Raw genomic sequence first — 20,443 nt, forward strand, 5'->3', positions numbered from 1 at the left:
CATATTGTGCCGCCGCCGCCCCCCCCCCCCCCGCCAAGGACTGAATTTGCAACCTGGGTGTGTGCCCTGACAGTATTGGACCTGCACCCTTTCAGTTGATAGGACAATATTCCAGCCAACTGAGCCACAGTGGCCAGGGTGACTATGTCACGTCTTACTCCTTGAAAACCCAGAGGCTCATGTAAAGTTCATAATAAATACTTCTCACTTATCCCCTCATTTTACTGAGGAGCTTCTGGGGGGTGGGGGAATGTAACCGACTGTTACAGAGCCAGCTTTAGTTCTCAGTGGCCTAACTTACTTTATTGTTGGCATTGCCAAAGGCTTCCCAAGTTTCACGGCACACGCTGCAGTTATGACCTCAGGGAAAGCAGCCTGAGCTGAATTTATTTCACTGTTTTTTACGAAAACAGAATAGCATACTCTTCATTCCCCTACCTTCTCTAGCTGTGTTCCCGTGGCTGAAGAACGTGCCTTGATGAGTCAGAGCAGTGGTGTTTCTCATGCTCTGAATGCATGTGTTGTGTGTGTTTCAGTAATGGGTATTGTTCTTGATGTTTTTTATTTCTTTGACCTATATTTAAAACGAAATTTATGATGGAAATCCACAGCAATATGTGGACTGATGAAAAACAATGTGAAATACTTGTTTTTGTAGACATTGCTTCTTCAAAGAATTCAAAAAATATGGATAAATTGCAGCTCCCTGAAGGGTTCAGGCCTGATTTCCATCCCAAGTGAGTATATTTATTCTTTTCAAGTTTGACCTACCTGAAATGAAAGACTAAGTTAGCATTTAGCAAGAATATGATTTGTAAGCCAAGGAGCAAAATATGTTGAGACACTGATCTTGAATTCTGAGGTTTTAAGCATTATATGACCGTGTTTATTTCAGGTATATTGATGAGAACCTAAGGGCCATGTGGCCTATTTGGTTGTCACCAACCTTGTCTAGTCTGCATGGCCGACTCCCTCTTAAATCCTCTTTTCTGGCTTCCCTTGATAACACCTCACCAGGACATCTAAATCCGAACTGCTTGGTTCCCCGCCAAATCCTGTGCTTTCCTTCTGATCTCCATTTTTATGGGCCCCCAACTTCTTAGTAACCCAGGATCAGAACACAGTACCATGTTTCTCGGACCGTAAGACTCACCTAGGTTTTAGAGGAGGAAAATAAGAAAAAAAATTTTTTGAAGCAAAAAATGTGGTAAAATATTTAATAACACAAATAACAGTATTTCACAATGTAAATGTAAACAGAACTCAACAGCAGCATTAACAACCATTATTTCTCCCAAATGGAGAGGGCATGTTTCTTAAAGTCCGAAAAATATGTTGTTTTTACCCCATAGTCAATTAGTTATAAAAGATAGCATAGATTTTAGAACTAGACTGTCTGGTTTAGTTCCCAGTAGCACTGCTTACTAGCTGTGCAATTTGCGTGACCTCTCTGTGCCTCGGGTTCCTCGTCTGAAAAGTATTGTGAGGATAAAGTGACAATACATGTAAAGCCACCTGAAAGTTCTTCCTGGCGTGTACCGAGTAACTCAGTAAAAATAGCACCAAAAGGCTTAAATAGAAAAAACATCAGTCCTGTGCCTCCCACACCCCCCTCCTTATCCCTGGTCCTCTTACCCCTGCCCTGTCCACCACTCCCTTACAGTCTCCCAGCAGAGTTCCTTCACAGTTTTTGGTTAAATCAGTTGGCAGTTTTTACATCATAATTGTTTCTACCAATAAAAGTTGTGTTATAATTATATTTTGCTTTTACAATTTTGTCTTTCCTGTTGTTAATAATTACCTTGTGTTTTTATGCACTTGATTTTCTGTTTGTTGCTTTATTTCCCCTGAGTGCTGCAGTAGATCCTCCCGATGCCTAGCAACAGCTTTTCTGAGTGCTCAGACCCTCCTCCCACGGCCTCTGTGCCCCCGCGCCAGGACGGACTGCACACAGCCATCACCCTCAGACTTCCCCTAGCTGTGTTCCTCTCATTTGGCTGGATCTCCCATTTGCCTTTTTCCTAATTTCCTAACACAACTGTCTTTAGACAGTTTAAGTGGTTCAGTTCCAACATAGCAACAAATAGGTGTTAAGAATATGAAACCTTTGATTGATGTGACCACATTGTTTTGAACTAATCTTGTACATGTTCACTTCAGGAACCCATATTCTGACAGCATAAAAGAAATGCTAACGACATTTGGAACTGCTGTTTACAAGGTGGGACTAAAGGTTCATCCCAATGAAGAGGATCCTCGAGTGCCTGTGATGTGTTGGGGTAGTTGTGCATACACCATCCAAAGCATAGGTAAGAGATTTGGAGTCGTGTCTCTCTTTAAGTCACAAGCATACACTGACACGAGCAATGGGTAGAAGCCTGTATTTAAATGACATGTTTAAAGTGGGCAACAGTACGAAGAAACAGTATAAAGACTTAGATGTGGTCCGAATTATAGGGGTACCAGAAGAGGAAAAGAAACAGTCATGAGTGGAAAACTTATTTGAACAAATAATAAAGGAGAACCTCCCCAATCTGGCAAAGGAAATAGACTTCCAGGAAGTCCAAGAAGCTCAGAGAGTCCCAAAGAAGTTGGACCCAAGAAGGAACACACCGAGGCACATCATACTTACATTAGCCAAGATAAAAATGAAGGAGAGGCCCTGGCTGGTGTAGCTCAGTGGATTGAGCACGGGCCTGCGAACCTGACGACTGTGGTTCAGTTCCCAGTCAGGGCACATGCCTGGGTTGCAGGCCAGTTCCCCCCAGGGGCCAGTTCCCAGCAGGGGATGCACGAGAAGCAACCATACATTGATGTTTCTCTTCCTCTCTTCTTCCCTCCCCCTCTAAAGAAAATAAAATAAAATATTCAAAAAAAAAAGACAACATAGAATTATATCTTGTATTTTTTTTAAAAAATGAAGGAGAGAATCCTAGAAGCAGCAAGAGATAAGGGAACAGTCACCTACAAAGGAGTTCCCATCAGGCTGTCAGCGGATTTCTCAAAAGAGACCTTACAGGCAAGAAGGAGCTGGAAGGAAGTATTCCAGGTCATGAAATCCAAAGACCTACATCCAAGACTGCTCTACCCAGCAAAGCTTTCATTTAGAATGGAAGGGGAGATAAAGTGCTTCTCCGATAAGATCAAATTCAAGGAGTTCATCATCACCAAGCCCTTACTATATGAAATGTTAAAGGGACTTATCTAAGAAAAAGAAGATTAAAAAATATGAACAGTGAAAGGATAGCAAACTCACAGTTACTAACAACCACACCTAAAACAAAAGCAAACCAAGAGGACAGCTAGATCAAGAGTGGAACCATAGAAATGAAGATCACATGGAGGGTTAGCAACAGGGGAATGGGAGGAGGAGGAGAAGGAGGGAGAAGGTACAGAAAATAAGTAGCATAGACGGTAGGTAGAAAATAGATAGGGGGGAGGGGAAGAATAGAGGAAATACAGAATCTAAAGAACTTGAGACACATGGTCATAAACTAAAGAGGGGAATGGTGAGGGAGGGGTGTTGCAGGGTGGAGGGGAATGAAGGTGGGGAATAGAACAACTGTAATGGTATAATCAATAAAATATATTTTTTAAAAAAAGACTTAGATGTGGGTGATGTAGTGCACTGACAAGACATGAGATCAACTGTTAACTAATTAACCAGAGCCACAGAGAGCTCATTTTGCTCGTGGTTCTAGCTTATTGTCAATTGAAGGAAGATATTTTCATTTTTATTTTTTATACAAAGTTAATTTCTGTGTAAGGACGTCAAGATTTCAAAATTTGACAACATTGTGCTTTCTGCAAAAAAAACTTTTACTATTTTTTTAAATTGTGATAATATATACATAACATAAAATTTATCATCTTAATCATTTTTAATCACAGAAAGAATTTTAAGTGATGAAGATAAACCATTGTTTGGCCCTTTGCCTTGCAGACTGGTAAGTGACCAGTTTACTCAGTTCACAGAAGGGTGTAGTGGAAATTTCATGGTTCTGCCTTTTTTCCAGCCTTAAAAACCTGAATTGATTATTAAAGCATAGCTTTATTCATTTCATAGTAAAATGAAATTTTCTGTAATTCTTTTAAAGAAGTAATGTGTGTGGTTTAATTTCTCTTTTTTTTAAAAAAGATTTTGGGTCTTTTCATCTAGGGCTTTTAGTTTAAACACATAAAAAATGGGGGAAAAACAGAAAACAGTGCTTGTTCTTGAATTTTTAATGCTATAATCAGAAATATAAAACAGAGTGCATCCTCCACTACATTTGACTACCCTTCATAAGCAGCATTTAAATTAATTAAGTAAAAATTAATGTCAAAACAGTGCATTTAATGCCTAAAAATATGAGGAAGGGGAATACACAGTCAGAGCTTGCAAATTCTCACTGTGCTGCTCGTGTCAGGGGGTGAATTTACATAAGAGTAAAATCATGTAATTTGATTCATATAGAATCTCCTGGGGAATTTTTAAAAATGTCTGATCTTGGGGAGCATTTGATACTTGCTCCCAAGTGTATGTCATCAGTTTGGCTCAAATAAACTCATAAAAATTCTCAAAAAAAAAAAAAACCCCAAACCTAATCTCTGCCACAGGTCAGTTAAACCAGAGTATCTGGAGATGGTCCTCAGGCGTTAATATTTTTTTAAAGTGTCCCAGGAGCCAGGATTGAGAACCACTGGTGTGAGAGCTTATCCGAGGAACAGAAACCACCACAGGCCTGCCTCAGCGGTACTGTGGGTTCTATTCCAGACCGTCACGATAGAGCCGCTGTTTCAGTAAAGCGTGTCTCATGAGATTTTGGTTTCCCAGCGCACGTGAAAGTTATGTTTACACTGTTTTATAATCTATTAAGTGTGCTTTTAGAATTATGTCTAAAAAAGAGTTTACATACTTTAATTTAAAAAATACTTATTGCTAAAAAATGGTAACCATCACCTTAGCATTCAGTGAGGCATAATCTTTTTGCTTATACCCATGACTCAGTGTTGTCAGTGCTGCTGACCATGGGGGTGGCTGTGGCACTTGCTGAAAGTATGACAGTGATGAAATTTGCCACATCAGTTGACTCTTGGACTTGAACACTTGGATGCGTTGTAAGGTTATTAATTGGCCTGAATTCAATATTATTGTGTCTCAAGGAATATGGAGGCCCAGGGAGGAGAGAGATGAATGTCCAGTCAGCAGAGCAGTCAGAACATACACAACATATCAGTGAAGTTTGCCTTGTTACATGGGCGTGGTTCACAACCCCACAAAGCAGATACAATAGCAACACCAAAGGTCACTGATCACAGATCACTTTAACAGATATAATAATGAAAAAGTTTGAAATAGTGCAAGAATTATAAGATGTGACATAGAGACACAAAGTGAGCAAATGCTGTTGGGAAAAAATGGTGCCAATAAACTTGCTCGATGCGAGGTTACCACAAACCTTTAATTTGTTTAAAAAAAAAAACACATTATCAGCGAAGTGCAGTAAAGCGAAGCATGGTAAAGCATGCCTGACCTAAAACCGTAAAAGCCCTGGAAGGAAGCATCAGCAGTAAACTCCTTGACATGGCTCTTAGCAATATTTTTTTTTGTATATGTCTCCTTGGGGTAAGGGATACCAAAGAAAAACATAAATTGGAAATACGTCACCCTAAAAAGTGTTTGCACAAAGAACAAAACTACCCACCAAACAACAAAAACAGCCTAGTGAATTGGAAAAGATATAAATGATAACATCTAACAAGAGATTAATATCCAAAATAATACTGTATGAGGAACCCATACAACTTAGGGGTGAGCTTCTGCTTTCCTGACTCCCACTCTTCGGACTCAACGTGCCTCTCCACCCACGTCCTCTCCTGGGTCAGAGGATGAGGGGCGCTGAGTAAGGTGGCTGATCCTTCCGCTCATTATCTGAAGTGCATCCCTCTCCATCCGTTACCCCTTCTGTGACCTCCTCCAGCCCTCCTGGCCCTCTGGTGCACAGGTGCGCTCCTTCACCCTGCTCCCACTCTTGCCCGCAGTGTTCTCTTCCTGCTGTCTACGACCTAGGCTTTCTTATGACCAAGCCATTTTAAAGCATATTTTATTTCACCACGCAGTAAAAAATGCTAAAATACTGATAAAAGAACTAACAACTGCCATTTTTCATTTTATTTCATATTGAGCGAAAGAAATTTTATACACAGAAAAACTTAAACAGTAGTGTATACCCTAGCTCCAATTTCTTGTTAAAGCTAACCCTTCAAGTTTTCAACTCCCTGCAATTTTCACTCTTTGGAGTACCTGTTACCAAGTTCACCGAATGATCTCCCTGGCACCCTTCTGGGTGGGCATCTTTTGGCCCTTATTGACATTTCAATTTACTTAATTTTGTTAACTACTTCCTTCTGAAACTCATTTTCTCTCTTGATTTCTGTGACATTTCTGGTTTCTCTCTACCTTTCTGGTGGCTCCTCAGTTTGCCACCCACCCCCCTCCATTCTGTACATGTTTTAAACCCCCCCGAGTTTGGCCCCTGACTCTCAATTGTCTTGATACCTTTCCCTGGTAACCCCATTTGTGTCTCTAGTTTCAATTATATCCAGATGATTCCCAAACCAGAACTATTATCGCATTGCTGGCTTTATTTTTTTCACCTGGATCTTCTAAAGGCCCCTTGCACTGAACAATCCAAATCATTTTTTTTCCTGAATCGCCTTAGTTACTGTCAATGTCATCGCTGTCCATCCAGGTGGCGAAGTAGAACCTCAAAAGTCCTATTGGATTCATCACTTGGTGTGAATGTTCATATCCAGTTGGTCGCAGAGTTTGATGAATTTCCATCCTGCACATTTGTCTCATTCCTTCCATTCCTACTTCCACTTGTTTGTTTCAGCACTCTGTCATTTCTTGCCTGTGAATCTCACTCTTTTCTGATACGTTATCAGAGGAATTACTCCTGAAGTCACCCTAATCATCTCTTTTAAACTTCTTAGCCTATCATATCTCTTAAACTTCTTAGCCTATTTCTCCATTATCACCTGACAGTCCACACATCCATGGTCCAGATTTACAGAATCACTGTTAGTCCCCAAATGCTAGTTTTCAGGCCTTTTGTTACTGCTCAAGTACCCTGAGTAGACACCTGCTGTTTAATGATGCTCTTCAAGCTTTGCCTTCCCTTGGAAACCTCTGAGCCATGTCCTGTGGGTGTGATGTCCCTCATAGGTGCTCCTGCCTCCCTCAGCCGCCTCCATCTCTCTTTTCTTCCCCGTCCCACCCCCATGGTTGTGAGCTCCTTGAAGCACTGTCAGTTTCATTTTCACATCTTCAGAACCAAGACTGTCGTGTAGCAGGTCCTCAATATTTTGAGCCAAACGACGTTAAAGAGAACTTTGGAAAATAGAGCATGAAGCAGGAAGAAAAAACTCATCAACTTATTGCTCAGCTGTCTTTTTTTCATGGGCATGTTCATACTTGATTATAATTGGTTTTACATGTGTCAGAGTATCTGTTTATAGAATAAATACAAAGAAATACTGCATTACATTCTTGGGAGTCTGTTTGCTATCTGTCTGGAAAACATCCTTCTTTTCTGTAGACAGCCAGCAGCATGGTGGCAAGGAGGTCACTTTGGTTTATTCAACATACAGGTAGTATTTCCCAGTCCATCTATTGCACATTAGAGATGTGTTGTTAAAGGTGTCGTATTCAGTTGCATACCATCTAGAGAGATTTCACTGTGCGTCTGGCTTTGCTTCAGGTGGCTGTGATTTGAACTAGCATTTCTCAAAAAAGAGAGCTTCTCATGCTGGCTTCTTTGCTAATTGTGTCAATCTCCTTATTTCAGGATGACTGTCTCAGGTCACTAACTAGATTTGCTGCAGCACATTGGACAGTGGCGTTACTTTCGGTGGTGCAAGGACACTTCTGTAAACTTTTTGCATGTGAGTAGTAATACAAGTGCTGTATGTAAGACAAGTAATTTTGTCTTTAATCATGCAACTTCTCTCCATTATGAGAGAAATATTTTGGTAATACTGTTTCAGGCACAAGTTCTGGCTTACAAATTCATATATATATCTTGCATAAAGATAAACATAAATTAGGTTATACACATTTTAAGTAATATTTATAAAATGTGCTAATTTTTTTCCTTAAATATTTAGCATTGGTGCCTGATGACAGTTATGGAGACCTTCCATGTATATTAGATATTGACATGTTTCATTTATTGGTGAGTATCTTGTAGTTTGTGTTTTACATTTTCTTTATCACACTGTGGAACTTTATCTCAGGCTCGGTGAGCAGTGTAGAGGCAGACAGGAAGAGTAACATCCACTACTGTTACCACTTCTGAGTAACTCTTTCTGAGGAACCTCAAAAAGAAAATGTTAAAGAATTTAGCTGACCCTGGTCGGTAGCCTCGTTGGTTGGAGCGTTGTCCCGTAGGACAGGGTTGCAGGTTCATTCCCCAGTTGAGGCACATACAGGAATCAGCCAGTGGGTGCATAAATAAGGGCAACAACAAATCAGTGTTTCTCTCTCTCCCCACCCCCCTCCCTTCCTTTTTCTCTAAAATCAATTCAAATTTAAAAAAGAAAAAAGGAATTTAGTTAAGAGACTTGACCTGGGTGTCTAACCCTCTCTTATTTTGCTTTGGAGCTGAGGTCAGTAATTTTAACCTCTCTCTGTTTTTCACCTACAAAGAAGGAAAAATAACACAAGTTATATAAGGGCTGCTGCTGACCCAGCAGCAGTATGTATTTTGGATACATACAGCCCTGTCTGTGGTCACACTGCTTAGCCATCAATGTCCCCTTTATGTGGTTTAGGGAAAGTCATGTCTTCTGTGCAGCCTGGTACCAGGACACACCACTGACTGAACCTCAGCCCTACCTCAAATGGATCCCCTTACTCAGGACGTTGAGTGCAGTGTCCCTTGCAGCAACCCCAAGTGCTATCCCTTTCATCTTTTGGGGCATCGTATTCTGTGCCTTTGAGCTGATTGTGTTCAGAACCTAACAGGATGATCCTTAGAAAGAGCTTAGATCACTGTGTCCCTAGCAAGTGTTAGCCAGGTGATATTCCCATTGCTCCTATGAAAACTACTGTAGACAGGCAGCAGAGGCTCACGGGAGAACTAACATTTATTGTATAACTGAAGACTTCCACATCTGTTCTTGTTTAGTCCTTAATCCGTACTACTGAGGTATTAAAAACACATACATATTATCTCTAGTTTACCACCAGGGAAACTGAGGCTCAGAGGTATTAACTTGTCTAAAAAACTTATAAGAGAAGCTGGGTTTGCATCCAGATATTTGTAGGTCCAAAATCCATGCTTTTTCTACTGCTCAACTGTTTTTTAATTAACAATAAGTTTTGAGGGAAGGCCCCTTGTAGTACAGGCTTCCCTGCTAGGTAAGTGCTCTAGAGGGACCCATCTGCATCGGTACTAGCTGGTGTTGTTGTGAGAGGTTGTGTTTGGCTTCAGTGAATTTTTTTTTTAAGACTTTTTCAACACATTTGCCCATTTTATAATGGGTGATTTACCAGTGCACCCGCCACACCATGCTGAGTTTTTTACCAAAAACAGCATGATCCCACCCTGGCTGGTGTAGCTCAGTGGATTGAGCGTGGGCCTGCGAACCAGATGATTGCGGTTCGATCCCCAGTCAGGGCACATGCCTGGGTTGCAGGCCAGTTTCCAGCGGGGGACACAAGACAGGGAATCATACATGGATATTTCTCTCCCTCTCTCCTTCCCTTCCCCTCTAAAAATAAATGAATAAAATCTTAAAAAAAAAACAAAAAAAAACAGCATGACCCCCATGCCCCACTTTCCCTATTCACCTGCACTTGTCCCCAGCAACTTTTTGTTTCCCCGGATGAAAAAAGTCCTCAGAGGGAAACATTCTGCAGATACAGAAGAAGGGAAATAAAAAACAGCAAAGCACTAAAAGGCATCAAAATGTATGAGTTGTAAAACTGTTTTGAGCAGTGGAAAAAAAGTCTCAGTAGGTATATTGTATTAAATGGAGAGTACTTTGAAGGTGACTGAAGTTTAAACATGAGAATAAATACACAATTTTTTATTAATAAGTTCCAGAGTTTGGGGGTCTCCCCCTTGTATGTATAGGGGAACCACTGGATAGTGCCATCAGGACTCACAGCTCTAAAGTAGTCTTATTTAGCCCTTGCTGGTGGAATATGTAATGTTTAAGAACAGGTTTCTTAAGGGGAGGGACTGAACTCTAAAGGGAGTCACATCAAGAAAACTGAAACGTGTTCCAGTGTGGACGGAACAACAAGCTGTCTGACTCTGTGTTTGGTATCTAGGTGGGCTTGGTGCTCGCTTTCCCTGCATTGCATTGTCAGGATTTTTCAGGGATCAGCCTTGGCACTGGCGACCTCCACATTTTCCACCTGGTTACTATGGCACACATCGTACAGATCCTGCTTACCTCGTGTACAGGTGAGTCTCTTTGGCAGCTTCTTGAAGGAAGTGCTTGAGTTTTCTTAGTTTAAAAAAAAGTATTGAGCCCTGGCTGGTGTAGCTCAGTGGCTTGAGCATGGGCTGCAAATCAAAAGGTCACTGGTTCAATTCCCACTCAGGGCACATGTCTGGGTTTCAGACCAGGTCCCCAGTGGGAGCCACGTGAGAGGCAACCACACATTGATGTTTCCCTCTCATTCTCCTTCCCTTCCCCTCTCTCTAAAAAGAAATAAAATCTTTAAAAATAATAATAATAATTAAAATTTAAAAAGTATTGAAGAGGCACTTGAATGAGAATAATATAAAAATATCAATTGGGCCCTGGCTGGTGTGGCTTAGTGTATTGAGTGTCGTTCTGCAAATGACAGGGTTGCCAGTTCGATTCCTAGTCAGGGCACGTGCCTGGGTTGCGGGCCAGATCCCCAGTAGGGGGCACGAGAGAGGCAACCATACATTGATGTTTCTCTCCCTCTCTTTCTCCCTCCCTTCCCCTCTCTCTAAAAATAAATAAATAAAATCTTTTAAAAAAATACTAATTAGGCTACTTGTGTTTACTATTTATCCTCATGTGACAAGTTTGGGAACAAGTTTCTTTCTCCTACTAAAATCCCTTAGTAATGTTTTGTTTTTTTTTTTAATTTTATAAGCTTAGTAATTATATGAGTGCCATAGACTGTATAGTTAGCTGATTCAGCTCACAGCATACTTCCTGAATTCCTGAATCAGCACACTGGCTTCTCCCAAAGCCTCTGAGCTCCTTATTATGATGGAGTTGATACTGTGCTCACACCTGGGGCATTAAAGTTATGTGCGTTTTGTAGGAATATTTTCATAGCATATGTGAATGTGTAAGTATATTTAAGTGCTTAATGATAGGATCACCTATGTCAGTTCACGTAATAGACAAATACAGAGTACTGATATTTCCTTCTCTTTCAGAAGCTAATGGCATGGATCAAGAGACTCCTGCTGGTGAAGAAGAATTAGCAGTTCTTGCTTTGTATAAAACGCTTCGCCAGAGCACAGGAAGGTGGGATCATAGTCTTTTACGTGACAGGCAGCTCCCCCCAGATCAGTAGGTGATAGCATGAAAAAGGCATTTTGTTAAATAAGGCAGAGTGCTGTCTGTGACTTGCTTTAAAAGGAGGATGGGAGTGTGTCTGCAGGGCTCCTGAGCTGCTTTGTGCCATCCTGAGTGAAGTCTCAGAGACAGCAGATCTCCGCGAGAGGAGCAATATGCAGAGCCTCCCACATTTGCATGGCCGTGGAGCCCTTTTTTGCTCAGGATTTGGCACATAGAGACATGGAATTTACTTTGGAAAGTGGTATTCTTAAACATTCTCTCACTAGGAATTAAAATATGCAAATTAAATTGACATGATTTGTTTTTAAGGCAATACCCAGTATTGGCAGGAGTGCTATGAAAGTATTAGAATTTCATGTGCTTTTAGTCCTTTTGACTTGGTATGGCAGTTTTATTTAGCCTTTTCACAGTATGTGTCAAGAACTATATTGTTTATTTTTTATTAAGTTACCCCATTTCTGAGAGTCCACACTAACAAAATAATCCATCCTATAGAAAAACCTATAGACATAAACAGGTAACTCTAATATTATATTAGCAAAGAATTTAAAGCAATCTAAATGCTTACTTGCAGAGGAATAATTTGGTACATATTATGATTGATGTGTTTCAGAATATTACAATTTCAATAAAAATTGTGGTTTATGATGTTCTGAAAAGCATGTTAATTTTAACTTTCATGTTACAATTATAAATAAGACAAATTAGTATGAAAATAGTTTGCCAGAATAATACTTGCTAACAGAGATTCTACAAGAATAGATAAGTTTTGAGGGTTTTTTTCCAAATTTTTTTTTTTAGTTACTTTTATAAATTTTTGGGCCCTGGTTGGTGTAGCTCAGTGCTGGGCTGTGAACCAAAGGGTCGCCAGTTTGATTGCACATGCCTGGGTTGCAGGCCAGGTCCCCAGTGGGGGCCATGTGAGAGGCAGCCACACACTGATGTTTCTCTAACTCTTTCTCCTTCCCTTTCCCTCTCCCTAAAAATAAATAAATAAATAAATAATCTTTAAAAAAAATTTTAAAAATTCTTTCCTTAGTATATATGTTTTCTTTTGTTTTTAATTCTTTTTTAATATATTTTATTGAATATGTCATTACAGGTGTTCTAATTCTCCCCTTCATTTCCCTCCACCCTGCACACCCCCTCCCCCACCATTCCTCCCCCCTTTAGTTTATGTCCATGTGTCTCAAGTTCTTTAGATTCTATATTTCCCATACTGTTCTTGCCCTCCCCCCTATCTATTTTCTACCTACCCTCTATACTACTTATTTTCTGTATCTTCTCCCCCCTTCTCCTCCTCCCACTCCCCTGTTGCTAACCCTCCATGTGATCTTCATTTCTATGGTTCCACTCCTGATCTAGCTGTCCTCTTGGTTTGCTTTTATTTTAGGTGTGGTTGTTAATAACTGTGAGTTTGCTGTGCTTTCACTGTTCATATTTTTTGTCTTCTTTTTCTTAGATAAGTCCCTTTAACATTTCATATAATAAGGGCTTGGTGATGATGAACTCCTTGAATTTGATCTTATCGGAGAAGCACTTTATCTCCCCTTCCATTCTAAATGAAAGTTTTGCTGGATAAAGCAATCTTGGGTGTAGGTCTTTGGATTTCATGACTTGGAATACTTCTTTCCAGCCCCTTCTTGCCTGTAAGGTCTCTTCTGAGAAATCACCTGACCGTCTGATGGGAGCTCCTTTGTAGGTGACTGTCCCCTTATCTCTTGTTGCTTCTGGGATTCTCTCCTTCATTTTAATCTTGGCTAATGTAATGATGATGTGCCTTGGTGTGTTCCTTCTTGGGTCCACCTTCTTTGGGACTCTCTGAGCTTCCTGGACTTCCTGGAAGTCTATTGCCTTTGCCAGATTGGAGAAGTTCTCCTTTATTATTTGTTCAAATAAGTTTTCCACTTGCTCATTCTCTTCCCCTCTGGTACCCCTATAATTCAGATGTTGGAGCATTTAAAAATGTCCTGGAGGTTCCTAAGCCTCTCCTCATTTTTTTTGGATTCTTGTTTCTTCATATTTTTCTGTTTGGTCATTTTTTTCTTCCTTCTCGTCCACTCCCTTGATTTGAGTCCCAGTTTCCTTTCCATCGCTATTGGTTCCCTGTGCATTTCCCTTCATTTCAATTAGTTTAGTCTTCATTTGTTCCTCTAATTTGTGACTAAAATCAACCAGTTCTGTGAGCATCTTGATCACCAGTATTTTGAACTGTGCATCTGGTAGGTTGACTATTTTTTGGTCACTTAGAGTTATTGGCTTTGGGGCTTTGAGTCCTTTTTGAGCCATGTTTTGGTCTGTTCACACCTGTTACATATGAGGGGCAGAACCCTAGGCGTTCACCAGGGCTGGGCAACTTGGTCGCTGGGTTGTGATGCTGTATGTGGGGGCGGGGTGAGAGCAGGACAATGGCTGTCCTCTCAGTGCTCGCTCCTTTGCTGGTTTATCTGCCCAAGAATGTGTGACCACGGTCAGCCTGCCACCTTGTGCCCTCACTGGGTCCCCCTGTTGCTACCCCACACCTGGGATCCGCCCATGGCTGCCTGAGATCTTTCCTGCCCAACCCTGCTCCACTGCTGGCTCCGCCCCTCTTACCGGTCTGGCTGAACGGTTTTATTGTTGTCAGACTTCCATATAGTTCAATTTTCTGTGTTTTGGCTGCATTTTTGTTACTGAAACTTTGTTGACTTTAAACTTCATTGTGCCAGGAGGCACAGTGTTCCACCTCTGCCTCCCTCTTAGCGGAAGTCCCCTATTTTTAATTCGTTTAGACAGGAAGGGGGAGAGAGAAACATCAATCAGTTGCCTCCCATATGCACCCCAAATGGGAATGGAACCTGCAACCTAGATATGTGCCCTGACCAAGAATCGAACCTGCAACCTGCTGTTGGACAGGCCTATGCTCTAACCAACTGAGCCACCCAGCCAGAACTATAAATTTTAATAACAGCATTGGAAGCTATATTACCATTTATTCCTGACATCCTGTAATAGAACCACCCACTTTTTTAAGCCTATATGCCATCAATTCCAAATGACAGTTGTCTCTTTTCACATTGTGCTGTAACTAGAACGATCTTTACTTATTAAAATTTTCTATTATTTGTCTTGTTTTAGTGTCTTGAAAGAAATACCCTCAGGCTGGCATCTCTGGAGGAGTGTCAGAGCCGGAATCATGCCTTTCCTGAAGTGTTCTGCTCTGTTTTTTCATTACTTAAGTGGAGTTCCTGCCCCACCTGAAATTCAAGGTAACTGCTAATCTTTTTCAAAATGTAGGAAATATATGTATTCTTTCATTCTAGCAGCTTAGAATTAGGTGACTTGCAAAAATGAAAACAGATTAAAAGTTTAGAATATAGCTAATTGACTATGGTGATATACACAATTGTAGAATAAAATGCACATTTTTTTAAGTCTGATTTTATTGGATCCCAGTAAATATGCTTTTTGTATGTATATTTACTTGTTCAAAAAAATTCTAATTTTGCTCTTTCATGTATAAAAATGTTGAGTTATAGCCCTGGCTGGTGTAGTTTAGTGGATTGAGTGCAGGCCTGTGAACCAAAGGGTTCCTAGTTCGATACCCAGTCAGGGCACATGCCTGGGTTGTGGGCCAGGTCCCCAGTAGGGGACTTGTGAAGGGCAACCACACATTGATGTTTCTCTCCCTCTCTTTCTCCCTCCCTTTCCCCTTTCTCTAAATAAATAAAATCTTTTTTAAAATGTCTGGTTATACTGTTATTCATAAACTGGATTCTTTAGCTTTTCAAAAGTGAAAACCAATCATTTGAAGGGGTATTTTCTTTTTTAAGATTTTATTTATTTTTTTTTAGAGAGGGGAAGGGAGGGAGGAAGAGAGATAGGGAAACAGATGTGAGAGGAAAACATTGATCAGCTGCCCCTCGAACAGACGCCAACTGGAAACAAAATCCGCAACGCAGGCATGTGCCCTGACTGGGAGTCAAACCGGCAACCTTTTGCTCTGCAGTACGACACCCAACCAACTGAGCCACACCAGTCAAGGCTCAAGTACTTTTTAACTTGAAACGTGTGGCATTAAAGTTCAGAATATCCATAATTGCACATAAATCTGATTTTAATGTAGGAATTCATTTGCTATTTCCCAGTTGTTTCCTATGTTCTGTTTTGATTCATTTCATAAAGGAGTATGGAATCCAACTTTGCTGTCCTTCAGCAAAGGGCATGGGGTGCCCGCATGTAGTACTGTTCTCTAAAAGATTGTGCACTGGCATCTCCAGTCAGCTAAGTTGCCCAGGCACATGGAGAATGATGCAGACCTCCTAATCATTTGCAGGGATGGTAGAGTAAGAGTTTAAATCCATCTCCCGTGATGAAATCATCTTATATTTCTGTACTGCGTTATACTTCTCCAGAACACTCGCATATTGTTTTTGTCATTGAATGTTCCTAACTAACCCCATGAAGTGGACCATGCAGGCGTACCACTTTATAAGTGGTAAAACAGGCTCCAAGGAATGGGACCGAGTTTGACGTAGGAGCCCCCTGACCCCACTCGGAATTGTGTCCTTTTCCGTGACTTCGGTCCACATGTCGTCTGACCGCCCTACAAGTTACGTACTGGCAAATGCGGGTTCTTTCCTGTCAGCTCTACTGTTGCTTACGCCGATGCAGGTTCTCTTCTTTGTTCTCTGCTTACTCTTTCTTCTCTGTTTGCAGTTTCTGGAACAAGGCATTTCGAACATCTATGTAACTATCTTTCCCTGCCAAACAACCTCATTTCCCTATTTCAAGAAAATAGTGAAATAACAAAAGTGCTGATTGAAAGGTAATGGTTATACCCTTCTTCTTCTTTATATTGAATGAAGTTACATGGAAACAAACTAGTTTATCACATATGTTGCAGAATTCCCAATTAGTAAGCCTGGAAGACTTCAATCCATGCAATTTAAACTATAATGAGTAGTAGGCCTTCTTAGTTAAGGATTTACCTTTGCGGGTACGATTTTTGTGGAGCTAGTGAATAACATAAGCAGATTTGCTCTGGAAGACAGTATGGTGGTCCCTTAAAAAGTTAAACGTAGACTCGCCCTGTGATCCAGAAACTACGCTTTGAGGTATATATTGCAAAAGAATTGAAAGTAGGGCCTCAGATACGTCCTTGTACACCGTGGTCGCAGCGGCACTATTCACAAGCCGAAACGTGGCAGCCACCCCGTATCTGTTACCAGATGAATGGATAGATGGGGTGTGGTGCGCCCACACAGTGGGGTATATTATTCTGCCTTAAAATAGAAGGGAATTCTGACATAATGTGGAGGATGAACCTTGAAGACATGCTGAGTAAAACAAGCCAGTCACAAAAGAACAAAGGTTGTGAGTTTTTACTTACCTGAGGATCCTGTGGTAGTCGAATTTATGGAGACAGAAAATGGAACGGTGATTGCCAGGGACTGGTCAGGGAAGAAGGGGTTGTGGTGGACGAGTACGGTTTGCCAGGTTGACAGAGTTCTAGAAGTGGATGGTGTGGGAGTTGCCCGACAGTGTCAGTGTACTTAATGCCACAAAACCGTGCACTTAAAAATGGCAAGTTTTATGTTATGTATATTTTANGAACAAAGGTTGTGAGTTTTTACTTACCTGAGCATCCTGTGGTAGTCGAATTTATGGAGACAGAACATGGAACGGTGATTGCCAGGGACTGGTCAGGGAAGAAGGGGTTGTGGTGGACGAGTACGGTTTGCCAGGTTGACAGAGTTCTAGAAGTGGATGGTGTGGGAGTTGCCCGACAGTGTCAGTGTACTTAATGCCACAAAACCGTGCACTTAAAAATGGCAAGTTTTATGTTATGTATATTTTACTACAGTTAAAAAAAAACTTTTTGAATTTAAGTTTCTAGCTCCAGATAATAAGAGCTTTTCTTTAATTCAGACTGGTTTTTCCAGAGTGTCCAAATTAGTGGGGTAATAATGCATGTAGCCACAAATTTTAATATATTTAGCATTCTTATGTTTAGAAAATCATGGATCATATTTTTGTGGTTTTAAAAATTGCAGGCAAAATATGGTATTTCCCAAGCTTCTTTTGATTAGGTAAATATATTAAACAAAGATGTTTTTTTTTTCCTCTTACTAGATTTAGAGAGGAAAGTAACTCTAGTTCTAGCCCTTTAAATGTAAAAGTGTTATGTTTTGTTTTTTTCCCAATTACCTTAAAGTTGGTGTCAGAACAGTGAAGTTAAAAGATATCTAAATGGAGAAAGAGATGCTATCAGGTAAGTTAGAGACCATCACTTCCAAGGCAGGGCGGGGCGGGGCGGGCGGGGCGGGCGGGGCGGAAGCAGGGAATGCGTGCCACTCACTCCTTCATGGCCACCACTCAGGCCTCGTGCCCTGGTGTTCTGTCCTCCTCAGTCTGATGGTGGTGAGAGTTTGCAGAAGTCAGGTGAGGAGCAGAGATACAAAGCATTGTTCTTGGCAGAGGAAGCAAATAACAAAATTCTGTTTTGAAGTGTTTGATCTTAAAAAGTGTGGGGTTTTTTTAAAAGTTTTTCTTAGCTCTATTTTTTTCTTTTATATGAGAAGATTAAAACTATCCCAGATTTTAAAGAATAGCATAAGATGATTCCACATTCCTGTCACTCAGGTTCAGTACTTTTCAAATGGTTACCAGTCGGTTTGGGATTTTTTTCTCATTCCTTTGTCGTTAGCACTATTCTGATTCCTCAGTGTGCACTACCAGGTGATAACAGATGTGTTCCATTGATTAATATCTCCTGGGTTATGCTATGTACATTATCCATAAAAATCAGAGCACTAAAGGAGATTGTGTGTTATATCTTTGATTGTATACAGTCTGTTCCAAATCCAGAGGTGTTAACACCCCAATTTTATTAGATTGAACCACATGAAATTGCAGTTGTTATAAGTCAAACAAGGTTGAATACCACCAATTTTATACGGTTCAGCCATATCAGAATAACTTTGGGAACTTTTAAAAAATTCTCAGGACCCTACAACCAATTCTGATTTTTCTAAATTGGGCTCCAAGCATGTCTGTCCCTCCAACACCAAGTTTTCCCCGAGTAATTCTGGTGTGAGAACTGCAGTCCAGGTAGCCCCTTCTTGCTTTCAGTCACCCCTGCCTCTGCCCCAGGTAAAGTAGGGAAGGCCAAGCACGGGGGCCCAGGCAGGGCAGGGGTGAGCCGTGAGAGTGGGGCCTCAAACACCAGTTGAACTTGGATCTGAGTTTTATCTGAATTAACTTGTCCTGGTATCTCTAAATTATCTGTTCTCTACTTCTCTCCTCCAACTCATTTGTCCCCTAACATCACCTTTAATAAGCACATCTCTTCTGTCTTCTGTCTCCTGGGCTCTGTGGTTGGGCTCTCCGTTACCAAGTTGTTTGGGGAGAAGCCTGGGCATGAACCTCCTTTTCTGTCCCTCCCCTGCTTCCCAGAGCTACCACATTTTTACGTAAATGGGGCAGATTCTAAGTTCTGTCTACTGTCCTGATCATTTATTCTGAGCTTTTCAAGTAAAAATGTGAACCCAAAGTCCCTTTGTTCGGTTTCAATGTGAGTGTTAAGTTTTTTCCTGGGGCACTCATGGCTGTGGTAGCACTCGGTCACTCAAATTCAGTCTGCCTTTGTTTGTTTCGACTAAGCCGAATTATCTTGTCATTGGTGTGATATGATGTCATATTAACTGGTTATATGTGTGTGTTTTTTTAAGCTATCCAAGAGAATCTAACAAATTAATAGGTCTTCCAGAGGATTACAGCAGCCTCATTAATCAAGCATCTAATTTCTCGTAAGTCTTCATATTAGAACAATGATCATTTCCTACCAGTGGAAACACTCACTTCTCATACAGAATTTAAGGGATTTTGTTCATTGTTCTGTATTGTTTGGGTGGGGAAATTGTAACATTGGTAGTCCCTGCACTACCCAACTTGTAAAAGCATCGTTCTACCATGTTTCAGAGTAAGATACAGGAAAGCAGGAGATAGGGGAGCAAGTTTGGTTCATAAATGTTATCTCAGTAAGAGTTCAGCCCTGGCCTGCAACCTGAAAGATCCCTGGTTCGGTTCCCAGTCTGGACATATGGGTAGGTTGCAGGCCAGGTCCCCAGTTGAGGACATGGAAGAGGCAACCAACTGATGTATCTCTTCCACATCGATGTTTCTCTCCCTCTCTTTCTCCCTTCCTTCCCCTCGCTCTAAAAATAAAGTAAAAAGAAACAAATAACAGGTTGCACTACAGGGTGAGGCAAAAGTAGGTTTGCAGTTGCCCACATGGAAAATAATACAATAATTAGTAAATAATAATACAAAATAAACTTTTATGTACAAAGAACTATAAGCCTACTTTGCCCCACCCTGTATAAAGTAATAAGAGTTCTTGGTAATTTTAATGCATTATTAAATATTTAACTTAATAGCATAAAGAATAATTAGTAGTGTAAAAAATTAAACGTTACCACCATGGCTTGGTGGTCACTTGGTTGGACCATTGTCCTGTACACTTAAGGGTTGTGGGTTTGATTCCAGGTCAGGGCATTTGCCTGGTTTGTAGATTCAATCCCGGCAGTCGATTTGATCAGATACCACTGATTTGATTCTCAGCTTCATCCACTCTCTTGTTGTTTCCCTGTAAATGGTTCTTTATTTTATTAATGTGCCCTTCATTTCTGGCTGGATCTTTTTTATGCTATTGAGGTACTCACTAAGTTCCTTGAGCATCCTTATAACCAGTGTTCTGAACTCTGCATCTGATAGATTGCTTATCACCATTTCGTTTAGTTCTTTTTCAGGGATTTTGGTCTGTCCTTTCATTTGGGCCATGTTTCTTTGTCTCCTCATCTTGGCACCTTCCCTGTGTTTGTTTCCGTGTACTAGG

At 40.8% G+C, this 20,443-nt stretch overlaps 1 protein-coding gene across 3 annotated transcripts in view; it reads left to right on the forward strand.

The window, feature by feature from the left end:
• Positions 1-20,443, forward strand: part of UBR2 (ubiquitin protein ligase E3 component n-recognin 2) — a 109,569-nt gene that overhangs the window by 84,484 nt on the left and 4,642 nt on the right. For all 3 annotated transcript variants that reach the window (XM_037052849.1, XM_037052855.1, XM_037052839.1), the window contains exons 34-44: positions 659-737; positions 2,161-2,309; positions 3,892-3,947; positions 7,833-7,929; positions 8,152-8,219; positions 10,325-10,460; positions 11,421-11,511; positions 14,683-14,813; positions 16,264-16,372; positions 17,762-17,818; positions 19,278-19,355. In XM_037052849.1, the coding sequence (XP_036908744.1) occupies positions 659-737; positions 2,161-2,309; positions 3,892-3,947; positions 7,833-7,929; positions 8,152-8,219; positions 10,325-10,460; positions 11,421-11,511; positions 14,683-14,813; positions 16,264-16,372; positions 17,762-17,818; positions 19,278-19,355 (1,051 nt within the window). The remainder of the gene's footprint in view (positions 1-658; positions 738-2,160; positions 2,310-3,891; positions 3,948-7,832; positions 7,930-8,151; positions 8,220-10,324; positions 10,461-11,420; positions 11,512-14,682; positions 14,814-16,263; positions 16,373-17,761; positions 17,819-19,277; positions 19,356-20,443) is intronic.

Source organism: Sturnira hondurensis, unplaced genomic scaffold, assembly GCF_014824575.4.
Source record: "Sturnira hondurensis isolate 20B ecotype Veracruz unplaced genomic scaffold, ASM1482457v3 Scaffold0000880, whole genome shotgun sequence".
In the NCBI taxonomy this organism is placed as follows: Eukaryota; Metazoa; Chordata; class Mammalia; order Chiroptera; family Phyllostomidae; genus Sturnira; species Sturnira hondurensis.